The 14,777-nt window shown below is 38.9% G+C and overlaps 1 protein-coding gene across 1 annotated transcript in view; it reads right to left on the bottom strand.

Moving 5' to 3' along the window:
* Window positions 1-6,791: 6,791 nt before the first annotated feature.
* The window catches only part of ACSL3 (acyl-CoA synthetase long chain family member 3), an 81,310-nt gene continuing 73,324 nt past the window's right edge, over window positions 6,792-14,777 (bottom strand). The window contains exon 15 of the mRNA XM_032754352.2: window positions 6,792-7,522. Coding sequence (XP_032610243.1) covers window positions 7,365-7,522 — 158 coding nt within the window. The 3' untranslated portion in view covers window positions 6,792-7,364. The remainder of the gene's footprint in view (window positions 7,523-14,777) is intronic.

The following is a 14,777-nucleotide window of genomic DNA, read 5'->3' on the forward strand; positions in this document are numbered from 1 at the left end:
TTAGTCCATTTTCACGCTGCTAATAAAGACATACCCGAGACTGGGTAATTTAAAAAGAAAAAGAAGTTTCATGGACTCTCAGTTCCACACAGCTGGGGAGGCCTCACAATCATGGTGGAAGGCAAAAGGCACGTCTTATATGGTGGCAGGCAAGAAAGAATGAAAGCCAAGTGAAAGGGGAAACTCCTTTTAAAACCATCAGATCTCATGAGACTTATTCACTATCATGATAATAGTATGGGGGAACCGTCCCCATGACTCAATGATCTCCCACCATGTGAGGTCCCTCTCACATGTGGGAATTGCAGGAGATACAATTCAAGATGAGATTTGGGTGGGGACACAACCAAACCATATCAGATATTGATACTAATAAAGTTTTACATTTAACAGGAGGAGAAGAAAGGGCATAGCAAATCTACTGGACACACAAGAAGAAAATCTTCTTGAAAAGAGCTATTTAGGGGCCAAGGTCCTACATAATTCAGTTATAGAAAAATTAAAATTGAGTCATGAAGCAGCAAATAAGAGAAAAAATTCAGATTAAGAACATGAAAATAAAGATATGCAGAACATGGGCAGAATTACCAGAAAAAAATGCACACACAGAAGACAGGCACAGATACCCATATATCATGTTATAAAGCTGGAACAAACAGAACAAGATTGATAAACAAGGGTATAGCTGAAGGGAGCTTTCAAAAAATATATAAATATGAATGGGATTAGAAAATAAAAGGGTTTCTAGTTTCTTCTTTACTAGAACACTTAAGATAGCTTCAAATATTTTTTCTTAACAATTGATAATTTTGCTAAGATAAAAAATTTCAAAGCTTATGGTCCATATTTTAAGCTAGGCTTCTTTATATCAGCTTGACTTTTTACTGTAGGAGTAAGTAAAGCCAATGTAAAGAATTTTGAAAGTATGAAGAGAAAAATGTCAATTACAATTTTTGGCCAATGTTGGCACATTTCTTTCTAGACTTTTCTCTATATATACACAACACACACACATTATGACATAAAGTGCCTACTGAATTTTGATTCCTACTTTCTTCCCCCATAAAATTCATAGTATGAAGTTCTCCTCACAATATAAAAAGCTGTATAAACATTTTTTGTGCCTCTATGATCAAGTGGATAGTATATAATATTTAACTGATATCTTACTTTAGTGCACTTAAATTGTTTCCAATTGATAGATTGCTATAAACAACTTCACAATGAAGGTCTTCCTGGAAGAAATCTCAACCCGCACCTCTTGAGTATTTTATAAGGACAGATTCCTAGATGTGGAATTAGTGGGCAAACCATAGGAACTTTTTTCAGCCTCTGGTGCATCTCACTCTCCTACGTGAGGTGAGCTGCTGATCTGCTGAACAGGGTAAAAACAGATTTGGGTGGCTATTTTTGACTATGGCTACCAAATAGCCATCTTTTCTTACATTTGTGGAAACGTTTAAAAGAATTCTAAGACCGGGAGCGGTGGCTCACACCTGTTAATCCCAGCACTTTGGGAGGCCAAGGCGGGTGGATCACCTGAGGTCCAGAGTTCGAGACCAGCCTAGCTAACATGTTGAAACCCCGTCTCTACTAAAAATATAACATTAGCTGAGCGTGGTGGCGGGTGCCTGTAATCCCAGCTACTCAGGAGGCTGAGGCAGGAGAATCACTTGAACCGGGAGGTGGAGGTTGTAGTGAGCTGAGATCATACCACTGTACTCTAGCCTGGGCCACAAAGTGAGACACTGTCTCAAAAAAAGAAAAAAAAGAAAAAAGAAAAAAAATTCTCCGAGTTCTTGCCCCAATGCTCTCAAGACATCCAAAACATTCAAACCAAGAGAGGACTGGAGTGAGGATGGCATTAGTGCTAAGGCTGAGCGGAGAGGTATTATACAGGGCAGACAGAGCATCTAGCAGCAAGGGACTGTGCCCTGGCCACTCATGGAGGTCCTCAGACGGGGTGAGTGACTCACAGAGGGTTGGGAGCTTCGAGGACAGCACATTGCTGGGTTGTTAGAGCTGGATGTTTTATATGTGAGCACCTTCCCACACAACACCGTTCCTTTCCCGCCAGGCCTGAAGCCCCATCCTTCCAGGCCCCCATTAAAGGCATTGGGACTTTTAAGTCTTCAACATCCTCCTCTTCCCAGATTCCAGATGAGGGCTTTCTGAGTGATAACAGGGCCCAGAATATGGCCATGGGGTTGACAAAGTGGCAGGACTAGGCAGGGCGTTGGAGCTGTAGGCTTTTATACATACACATTTTGACAGTTGGGAGATCAAATTATTTGGACAACATAGTTACAGGTTTTTCATTTCTATTTTGAGGAAAAATGTGGAATTTCGCCTTTATCACAGAACAAATCTTGCAAAGCTATATTCTTCTGACAGCTATGATCTTTTTTCTTGGGAGTCAGGGGTGGGGAAGGCATGCATACAGCCCTCCTAATGAACCCTTATCCTTTGCCACTCTCTTGTACCTTTTGTATTCTTAATATTTTGGTCATGAAGAAAAATCAAAGTGAATGATTTACTTCTACATGTTTCATGATAAAGTACAAACCCTTTACAAAGAAATATTGATAGATATAAGCCACATAAACAAACATTCTGGAGTCCTCAATAATTTATTTCAGAACAGAAAGAGGTCCTGAAACCAGAAAGTTTGAGAACTGCCTTAATGAACATGAGAAAAATCACACAGGCGAGAAATCCTATGAACATAAAGTATCTAAAATCTCTAAAGACTGCTCCTCCCTTATTCAACATGTGAAAGTTCATACAAGTTAAAAAACCAAAAACCTACAAATATAAAGAGGTGAAATCTTTAGCAAAAAGCATCGTTTAGTAACCAGTAAAGAATTAATACTGGAGAAACTCCACAAATGTGGTCAATGTGGAGAATTTTTCCCTTGTAGCTTGCCTTGATTAAACACGAAAGAACTCACACTGAGAAGAAACCTACAAAGGCAGACGGTGTGGGAAAACCCGTAGCTACAGCTCTTCGCTCTCTCAACATGAGAGGGTACATTCCAGAGAGAAAAACTGTAAGTGCACTAGCATGGAAAAACTTTCCGCATCAAAACATTCATATGGGAGACAAACCTTGTTTCTATAAAAGTAATCCACGCAGAAAAGTCACTTTTTTATAGAATAACAAAAAATCCACACAGAACCTTTCTTCACAAATGAGAATGAATCTAAGAAAAAAATCACCAAATGCAGGAAGTTGCTTTCGAATGAATCCCACCAAAGGCAACATAATTCAAAATCACTGAATAAAGACACTAATGAGGAAGGGTTTGCTGGAAAGCATTTTGAAAAATCCAAACCAGAAATAGGCATGTAACATTACAGGATACGCATGCACTGTTATAATAATTTCGTTAACATTTTAATTCACTCAAAACCAGTTACCAAACACCTCCTCTGGGGGCCATGCATGCACCATGTTAAGGCATCTGGTTTACAGAGGCAATTCTGAAATGGACAGGCCCTTGCAGACTATATGCTTGCATGTGGACCAACTAATTAGGAGGAAATCAGAGACAGATCTTATCAGATTGAAGATGTTATTACATAAATCAGGCTATAGATCTGCATATAACCTGTTTTATGTTATGCCATAAAAACCATTCCATGACACTATAGACCAGCCTCATCCTAAAATCATTTGCATATTTGGTGTGGTAGAAATATTGTTACCAATGTTTAAAAGAATAACCTGAGCAAAGTTAATGAAGAGAAATTAGGCACAACTGTCTAAGTTAATGCAAAACACAGAGAAGATGCCAAATGTTTATGTAAAGAAACCTTTAACTGGTTTTGTTACAGGATTACACACAGAGCAAAAGTATGCTATGATAAAGTTACATATACCCACAAATATTGACTGGCAGTCAAAGATGGGGTGGGTAAGGGAGGTTAGTTTCTGAAATACAGCATGATACAACTCTTCCTCCCACAATTATTGGATTAAATGTTGGCACAAAGTTTAGATATTTCTGCCACATTGTAGATTCTACCCCATTAATTTTGATGCCAAATTTTAATTTACCATCTCTATTCAAGATTTTATGCTGTATGAATATTTTGGAATTTAAAATGCTGACAGTATATCTTCTTGGCAGTCAGAACCAAAAAGGAGGAATGGAAAGGAGGAATTCGGGAAGGGTTAGGGAAAAGTTAGAATATAAAAAGGCTAGGAAATAGATTATTAACAGAATTTCTAGAATAAAAAGTTTTCCTTTGGTTAGGTTGTTAGGCCAGGATGGAAAATCCCCAAACTCCTTCTTCAACAATTATTTCAGGAATGTCAATTAAAGTTTCACTTTTACGGGAAGAGCTTTTCTTAAAAAAAACAAAACCAAAAAAAAAAAAAAAAAAGCCAATATATTAAGAGCTTTAATATCAGAAACTTCAACTTTTATATATCTTTATTCTTCAAACTTTATGTCAAATTACAAATAAATAGTCCATACCATGTAGCTCTTTATGATACACATGTCTTCAGGCAGAAAACAGCAACAACCAAGAATACGTCGGAAATAAACTCACAGTAAATAACCAATTTTAAGTAGAGAAAGGACATATGACATTTCAGTGTGGTCCAATATGTACACTGTTTAAAAGTGGATCCCCCTGTAAAACATCACAGATGTACATAATTCTTATGGAAAAAAAGGAGCCCACACATCAGAGATTTTTAAAAATTTTTTCAAAGTTGTATCACAGGGACTAGTTGTTTACAAATGGCAAAATCTTGAGTATTTTAGCAGCAAACAAGTAAGTTATTCCAGGCTAATCTATTTTTAAACATTGCTGAAAAAGTTGCAAGCTTTAGAGAACATTATAAATATCAAATCCACTACTGAAAAGCAAAGTAGTATTTGGAAAGTAGATACTACTTTCAGGTTTGTTCTGTGTCAGCAAAAACTTTTTAATGAAGTTTCTGCTAAGAAGGATGTCAGTGGAAGAGCGGTGGGAAAAAAATGGAGGTGGCCACCAGTCTTTGCTGTAAGTTGGAACGTGTAATGTTTACGAATTCTTCATACAGCTTAGCTTATTCCCAGTAAACAATATTTCTTAAGAACCATTCTTTTAGATCTATATCCTATTGTCAGATATTTGTATTAGATTTAGCAATTTGAAATTCCTTAAACTTTTCCTCCCCAAATATCTCCTGGTTAAACCAGTATTTCTTATATGAGTCATAATTGGGTGGTTTTTTCATTGAACAATTTTTTCCTCTTGAAAGGGTAATTTTAGACGATATTATTTTTTAAGTCACTAAGATAGTTTTGCTTACAGAGAAATTTGTTTAAAAGGGGACTCTACTTAATTTCATGTTCTACTGTGGCATTTGACACCTGGCATCTGACATTTTAGGACTGAAAGGAATTATGGACTTCATATGAGAAAACAAACGAAACTAGATAGAGTTTAAGCCTGCCTCATTAGATGGTTCAATCAGTGATCAGCTACATATTCATCTGACACTATTTCAAGTCACAATTATCAGTATCTCTCCTTTGAAGCATTAAAACTTTTTCCTAGATACAATCTTTTTTTAATCATCTGAAAGCAAACAATTATTCTAAAGACAAGGCATCAGAAACAAATTATCTCCACCCACCGAGATTTAATTTTTAGATCACAGCATCCTCATATAGAAGTTCCATTTAATATTTTTACTTCTTCTTGGCAGTTATCCCAAACATTAATATTTAATAATGAAAAGAGAAAAGCATTCAAAACATAATACAAATATACAAGAATACAAGAAAATTTGAAAACAAAACACTGTATTGCAACGTCTCCAAATACGATGTTTGTGATGCAACCAAACACACACTATACAGTCCTAGCGAGCTGCTCCTAACACTCCCCTTCCTTTACACAGACCTAAGTTCACCTTTTTTTTTTTTCCTTTTGATGCCTACAGTAACTGAGAATCAAGAAAGTAACTAGTCTGACATGAAAAATGTGGTGCCTATGATTTAAGTCCTGATTTGAGCACATCTTAATTGGTGCACTATTGCTTTTGATAATCCAGAAATAACAACAGACAAGCAGTAATATACGAAGAGACTTACTATGTATCACACAGGCAATGTTTCTGAATCACAAATAACTTCAACACTGACATCAAAACCTATAAATTAAATCTTAACTCACGTGGTTATAAAGTTAAATTCTCATGTGTCTTAGTGAGAATGCTATTATCAAATGCATTCTAAATTATTTCATTTTCTAGTGTAGAAAGGTTATGGGAGAAAGGATAAGGTGCTTTTTAAATAAGCTACCAAGGACTCACACACATCCATACACACATCAGTGCAAACTATGAAAAATACTAATTTTAAAATGAAATAATGATTATCTAGACCAAAAGGAGACTTTGGGATAGAATGATTTTCCATGACTGACTAATTTGTTTACAAATATAGATAATTCAGTGTACATATAGTCAATGAAATATTCAAAGAATAACTTTATATACTCTTGTTTTTTAAATTCTATCCTCTCTTTCAGAATTACTTCCACTTAAGTTTAGATATTTTCCTAGTTTCAACAGATGAATAGAAGACTTCATTGAACATTTCTACAGTAAGCTACTAGAGAGACCAATTATCAATTGGTGCTACACGTGCTGTTATATCTCCCTTACTATTAAACTATAACCCTCTCTTGCTATTTTGTTTCATGCATCACCAACCAAACTTCATTTTTTCTAATAAAAAATAAATATATAAAGAAGACACTGACAGGCATATATTCACAAGATCTCAATTTCTTAAAACATAAGTACGGGTATATTTATTTCTCTCAAATGCATACAAGACAATAATTACACAGCAACAAATCTTTTGTTCAACAATGATTTGATTCATAAGCATCTGAAATGTACATAATTTGATATCAATACCCTTGAATTTTTAAATACAGTAAGTAAAAAAGCCCCCAAATGACCAATTCTTATATTTCCTATTTATTCCTCTATACATCCAAACCTTTAAAAAGTTACAAACTGAACATTATACAGAACATATAAATCATGTTTAAAAACTTGAGGTTTTAAAATCACTGCTTCCCCAATATGATTCAGAAAAATTCTCATACTGACAAGTACAGTCATAGGTGGTAAAGTAAGTTGGTGGCGGGGAAAATGAAAGAAGAGACAGACACAAGTTTGCTGTCTTAATGTTTTACTAATCCTGTCAGTTAAAAATAGTGACGTCATGAGAAGTAATAGTTTAATATGAGGAATGGAGTTTGCCTTGCAGCTTGAGACATGCATTTCAAGTATTTTCCTATTTGATCTGAGCTCACTGTAGCAAACTGATGCCAGAAGAGAATAATTATTTTCTTCCATACATTCGCTCGATGTCCGCCTGGTAATGTGTTTTAAGCTCTTTGCGTTTCAGCTTGAAGGCATCTGTCACCAGACCAGTTTCAGGGGTCCACGGCTCAGGGCTCAAACGAATTTTTACTGGAATTTCAAACTTTTCCAGACTTGCTAAGATGATTTAAAAAAACAAAAAAGAAAAAAGAGGTATTTAAGTTCTTAGCAAATGGTGTAACTTCACCATGATGGATACTTTTCGAGTATCCATCAAAATGCACAACCAACAAGTGAACCATGAATGTCACTTCTAAAGAATCTATTCCTCAAAATACAAACATTTAAGTAAAACAATAAACTAACAAGTCCCCATCAAGAGAAAAATGAGTTAAATAAAATATGATATAGGAACAAAACAGAATATAATTCTGTCACTGAAAACGAGTTAGAGCCAGGCATGATGGCTCAGGCCTGTAATCCCAGTAACTCTGAAGGCTCAAGCAGGATCGCTTGAGGCCAGGAGTTCAACGCCAGCCTCGGTAACATAGCGAGACCTTGTCTCTAAAATAAATAACTTAAAAAAAGTTTTTAATAGAAATAAAAAATATGAGCTGGGTATAGTGGCATACACTTGTAGTACCAGTTACTCAGGAGGCTGAGGTGGGAGGATGACTTGAGCCCAGGACATCTGAAGATGCAGTGAGTTATGACCGTGCTACTGCACTCCAGCCTGGGCAACAGAGCAAGACCCCATCTCATTAAAAAAAAAATTAGATTTAGACAGGTATCTAATAGGGTATCCAATATAGTCACACATCTCTTAATGACAGGGATATGTTCTGAGAAATGCATCACACTTGGCAGTTTTGCCATCATGGGAACATCATGGTGCATCTTACACAAATGTCGATAGTATAGCCTACTATATACATCTAAGCTGCATTATCTAGCCTATGGCTCCTAGGCTACACACCTGCACAGCACGTTACTGTACTGAATACCATAGGTAAGTGTAACACGATGGTTAAGTATTTGTGTATTTAAGTGTATCTAAACATAGAAAAGGCAGTAAAAATATTATAATCTTATGTGACCACTGTCATATATTCAGTCTGTCACTGACTGAAACTTCATTATATGCTGCATAAATGCCTATTGTTAAGTTAAAAAAAAAAAAAAAAAAAAAAAAAAGACAAGTTCCAGCACAGGCTGCATAAACTTATATGCACCTAGATGTGAGGAGAAGGATACATACCAAGCTATAAACTCCACACCTCTAGAGCCTGGTATCCAGGAGAAAGGAAATGAGGAAATTGACCTTTTCCTTTATACCTATTTGTTTTCCTTGAATTTATTATGCAGAGCACATTTACTTCAGAAATTAAAAAATAATAAAGTTTAAGACAAATTATGTCACTGAACCAGGATATTCCCTACAAGCTATGCGGAGACAGAATGCTTGCTCAGTATTGTGTTCCTAACATATTGCCTAATACTAAGGAGATTCACGATAGCGGCAAATGGAGAAAGGAAGGGAAGAAAGCAAAGCATTTAAAGGAGATTAAGGGGCAGTGTAGTTTTGAAAAACCATATGTCATCAGTAGGACTGACTTATTTTTCTAAGCATTCATTCAACAAATATTAAAAAACTATTACTACATGTAAAGTGCTTTACTGAACATTCTTTTAAAAATGCAAAATATGACAAGTTTCTGCTTTCCAGTGGCATGCAATCTAACAAATGGAAATGGGTAAACAGCTAGCCATATGATACATGAAAGAAATGTGTTAAGGAGTGATGTCAGCAAGATGACAATATAGGAAAACGCAGTCCCTCCTTCCCCTACAGAAACATGGATTTTAAAATGCTATATGGGCCTATTTATTGCCTGTGTAAGAAACTCAGAAACCAGTTAAGAGGTTCCTGCACTCCAGGACAGAAGGAAACCAACCGCATCAAAGGCTGGTAGAAAAATACAAGGTATTTGCTTGCCAGAGACCCTCCCCTCAGCACAGTACAAAGTAATAGGGAAGAAATCCCTAACTTCTGACTTCTCCCTAGGGAAGAGAAGGAGTGGAACATACATCCAATATTCTGACTTCTGGGGTGCAAGGAACTTGCTTCTGTCTTTCCTGAATCTAAATAACAGGAACAGGGCACCAGGTTGGGAGCTGTCAAGAACAAAGATTAACATGCACCAGAGGCTGCAGTATCACAGACACTAGGTAGAGCTCCAGTACCATGGCTAACTACAGCACCAGTGAGGCCACAATATCACAGACAGACACCAGAGGGAGCTCCTGAGTAGAAACCAGCAAACCTCTTCAATTAGATTGTACCCCACAAACCCAAAAAGGACACAGCCTCGGAAAAGGCTTAAGATAGCTGGCTCTAGAATCCGTAGTAGGGCTGACTGGACAAAGTCCTCTCAATACAAAAGCAGGACTGTAAGACAGAGAAAGGTAGCTCATTTTTCAAATGCTGACATCCCAACAAAAATAAAGATGTAGATAAATATCTATTTATCTATATAGGCTATCAAAAGATCAAATTAAATCTCCAGAAATAAACCCCAGAAAGACATGGAGATAGATGAATTACCAAATTCAAAATAACTGTCATAAGAATGCTCAATGAATTACAAGAGAGTACAGACACCTGAAAAAAAAAAACAAGAAAACAATGCATGAACAAAATGAAAATATAAACGAAAGAAATTTTTTAAAAATGAAGAACCAAATAGAAATTCTGGAACTGAATACAATAAATGGATAGAAAAATTCACTAGAGGATCGACAGCAACTTGACCAGGTAGAAAAAAGAATCTATGAACTCAAAGACAGGACTTCTGAAATTACTAAGAGGAGCAAAAATGTAAAAATGAAGAGAACCTAAAGAATGAATGGTACACCATCAAGTGGAAAAATGCTCATTATAGGAGTTCAGAAAAAGAAGAGAGAAAGGAGCAGAAAGCCTATTTGAAGAAATCATGGCCAAAACCTTCCTATATCTGAGAAAAGAAATGGGAGTATAAATTCAAGCAGCTCAAAACACTCCACTAGGAAGAGAACTACACCAAAACACACTCATAATCAAGCTGTCAAAAGTCGCAAAAAATCTTGAAAGCAGCAAGAGAAAAATGACTCATCACATACAAGGAAGCTCTCATTGAACTATCATTTATCAGCAGAAAGCTGGCAGGTTAGAAAATAGTAGTATTCAAAAAAAAATTAGCCGGGCGTGGTGGCGGGCGCCTGTAGTCCCAGCTACTCGGAGAGGCTGAGGCAGGAGAATGGCGTGAACCCGGGAGGCGGAGCTTGCAGTGAGCCGAGATCGCGCCACCGCACTCCAGCCTGGGTGACAGAGCCAGACTCCGTCTCAAAAAAAAAAAAAGAAAATAGTAGTATTCAAAACACTGAAAGAAAAAACATTGTCAACCAAGAATACTGTGACCTAAACCTGTCCTTCGAAAATAAGGGAAAAATTAAGACTCCATGATAAACAACAGTAGAGGGGGTTTATCACCACTAGACCTGTCCTACAAAAAATAATGATAGGAGTACTTCAAGTTAAAGCAAAATGAAAACAAACAGTAACACAAAACCATAAGAAACTACAAGACTCCTTGGTAAAGGTAAATACATAGGCAAATACAGAATTCTGAAAGTAATTTGATATAGGTGCATAAGTCACATTTAAATCTGTATAGAATTTAAAAAAACAAAGACATAAAAAGTAATTATGAATCTATATTAATGACTACACAATAAAAAGGTCTTGAGGGAGGAGCAGTTATAAAGGACTCAAGTTTTTATATGAGACAGAAGATTAAGCTATCAAACTAAAATAGACTGTTATAATTTTAAGACGTTTTATGTAACTGCATTGACAACCATAAAGAAAATGTCTATAGAACATACACAAAGATAAAAGACAAGGGAATCAAAGAATGTAATTATACACACAAAAAATCACCAAAACAAAAGAAGGCAGCAAGAGAGGAAAAGCTACAAGATATACAGAAAATAGTTAACAAAATAGAAATAGGTATGAAAAGTCTTTCATATCATAATTACCTGAAATGTAAATGCTGATTAAATGCCCAATTAAAAGATACAGATTGACCAACTGAATATAAAACAAGACTCAAGTATATGCCATCCACAAGAAACACACATTAGATCTAAGGGCATGCATAACCTAAAGTGAAGGATGGAAATAGATATTCCATGAAATTAAGAACCTGAAGGGGATGGCCATACTTAAATAAAACAGACTTTAAGACAAAAACTGTCACAATAGACAAAGAAGGACATTAATTATAATATAATGATAAAAGAGTCAATTCTCCAGGATGATATGACAATTACAAATATACACGTAACTTGAGAGTTTCTAAATATATGAAGGAAACACTGACATAACTAGGGGAGGAAATAGAAAGCAATACAATAATAGTAGGAGACTTCAATACTCCACTTTCATTTATGAATAGAACAATCCAAAGATCAGTAAGAAAACTGTTATATGTAGAAAACTCTAAAGACACACACACAACCTTTGTAACTAACAAAGAGATTCCAGCAAAGTTGCAGGATAAAAAAAATCAACATGAAAAATCAATTGCATGTCTATACACTAACAATAACTGTTCTGAAAAAGAAATTAAGAAAACAATACCATTTAATGTAGCATCAAAAAGGAGGAAATACTTAGGAATAAACCTAACCAAGGAGGTGAAAGACTTGTACCCTGAAAACTACAAAATGTTGCTAAAAGAAATTTTAAAAGACACAAATAAATGCAATGTCCTGATAAAGTTTGGCTCTGGGTCCCCACCCAAATCTCATCTTAAATTATAATCCCCATAATCCAGATATGTCGAGGGCAGAACCTGGTGGGAGGTGACTGGATCATGGGTGCGGTTTCCCCATGTTGTTCTCATGATGGTGAGTGAGATCTCACAAGATCTGATGGTTTTAGGGGCTCTTCCCCCTTCGCTTTCTCTCTCTCTTCATTTGCTCTCTCGCCTGCTGCCATGTAAGATGTGTCTTTGCTTCTCTCTCTCCCCTTCTGCCATAATTGTACAGTAAGTTTTCTGAGGCCTCCCCGAGCCATGCAGAACTGTGAGTCAATTAAACCTCTTTCCTTTATAAATTACCCAGTCTCAGGTATGTCTTCATAGCAGTATGAGAACAGACTAATACATGTTCAGAATTTGTAAGAAACTTGTACAACTTGCTTGCCTTCCATCCTTCCTTCTTTCCTTCTTTCTTTCCTTTCTCTTTTCTTCCGTTGCCCACGCTGGAGTGTACTCGGCTCGCTGCAGACTCCCTGCCTCCGGCTCCCGTGATCCCCTGCCTCGGCCTGCGGGCTGCCCGCCTGGGATTGCGGCTGCGCGACACCACCCCTGCCTAGTTTTTTCTCCTTTGGCTGGAGGCGGGGTTTCGCCATGTTGGCCAGGCTGGTCTCCAGCTCCTGACCTCCAGTGGTCTGCCCGCCTCGGCCTCCCGAGGTGCTGGGACTGCAGACGGAGTCTCGCTCACTCGGTGCTCGGTGTTGCCCGGGCTGGAGTGCGGTGGCATAGTCTTGGCTGGCTGCAGCCTCCGCCTCCCAGCCGCCTGCCTTGGCCTCCCAGGGTGCTGGGATTGCAGCCTCTGCCCAGCCGCCGCCCCCTCTGGGAGGCGGGGAGCGTCTCTGCCTGGCCGCCCATCGTCTGGGATGTGAGGAGCGCCTCTGCCCGGCCACCCGGTCTGGGAGGTGAGGAGCGCCTCTGCCCGGCCGCCGCCCCGTCTGGGAAGTGAGGAGCGTCTCTGCCTGGCTGCCCATCGTCTGGGATGTGAGGAGCGCCTCTGCCCGGCCGCCCCGTCTGGGATGTGAGGAGCGACTCTGCCCGGCCGCCACCCCATCTAGGAAGTGAGGAGCGCCTCTGCCTGGCCGCCGCCCCGTCTGGGAAGTGAGCAGCGCCTCTGCCCGGCCGCCCATCGTCTGGGATGTGAGGAGCACCTCTGCCTGGCACCCCCCATCTGGGAAGTGAGGAGAGCCTCTGCCCAGCTGCCCCGTCTGAGAAGTGAGGAGCGCCTCTGCCCGGCCGCCCCGTCTGGGAAGTGAGGAGCGCCTCTGCCCGGCCGCCCCGTCTGGGAAGTGAGGAGCGCCTCTGCCCGGCCGCCCCGTCTGGGAAGTGAGGAGCGCCTCTGCCCGGCTGCCCCGTCTGGGAAGTGAGGAGCGCCTCTGCCCGGCCGCCCCATCTGGGATGTGGGGAGCGCCTCTGCCTGGCTGCCCCATCTGGGAAGTGAAGAGCACCTCTGCCCGGCCGCCCCGTCTGGGAAGTGAGGAGCGCCTCTGCCTGGCCGCCCCATCTGGGATGTGGGGAGCGCCTTTGCCCGGCCGCCCTGTCTGGGAGGTCTACCCCGGAGGCCAGACGCAATGTGGGGGCTGGACGTGGTGGCTCACGCCTGTGGTCCCAGTACTCTGGGAAGCCGAGGCGGGTTGATCACTTGAGGCTAGGAGTTCGAGACCAGCCTGGCCAACATGGCGAAACATATGAAAAATACAACAGACAAACCAACCAACCAACCCAGCAACAACAAAACAGGTCTACCCTGGAGTCATACTCTAATTTTTTCTATTTTCCTCCCTTTCTCATCCTTTATCCTACTTTCTTTTTCTTCCTCTTCCTTATCTTTCTTCTTTGTCAAATAGAGGATTGAGTTATTATCATTGATCCATACAAAGTCCCTCTCTCATTTATTTTCTTCAACTCCCACCCCCCATTTCTATTCCCCATCTTCCCATGTGCAACCTTCCTAATATGTTTGATATGCATCTTTTTATTTGTATGTCTTTTTAGAAAATGTTTGTGTGCAAAAAAATTAATAAAAAAAAATTTTTCAAAAAAAAAAAAGAAACTTGTACAACTTAACTACGGGGGGGGGGGGGGGGGGGGGGGGCGGGAATCCTGAGTTTAAAATGGGCAAAGGACTTGAATCAACAATTTTCTGCAGAAGATATGTAAGTGGCCAACAAGTATATATAAGATGCCCAACGTAACTAATAAAAAGAGAAATGCAAATCAAAACCACAATGAGATATCACTTCACATCTGTTAGAATGGATATTAGGAAAAAATATACAAATGTTGGTGAGGATGTGGAGAAATGGAAACCCTTAATACCGCTGGTGGGAATGTAAATCAATAGTCATTATGAAACACAGTATAGAGTCTCCTGAAAAAATTAAATATAGTATTAATAATTGCCATAGGATCTAATGATCTCATTTCTGGGTATATATCCAAAATAATCCAAAGCAGAATCGCAAAACCTTATTTGCACATCTATGTTCATCACAGCATTATTCACAATACCCAAGAGGTAGAAGCAACCCAAATGTCCAAACATACATGAATGGATAAAGAAAATGTGCAAT

This window comes from Hylobates moloch, unplaced genomic scaffold, assembly GCF_009828535.3.
Source record: "Hylobates moloch isolate HMO894 unplaced genomic scaffold, HMol_V3 SCAFFOLD_1, whole genome shotgun sequence".
Classification (NCBI taxonomy): domain Eukaryota; kingdom Metazoa; phylum Chordata; class Mammalia; order Primates; family Hylobatidae; genus Hylobates; species Hylobates moloch.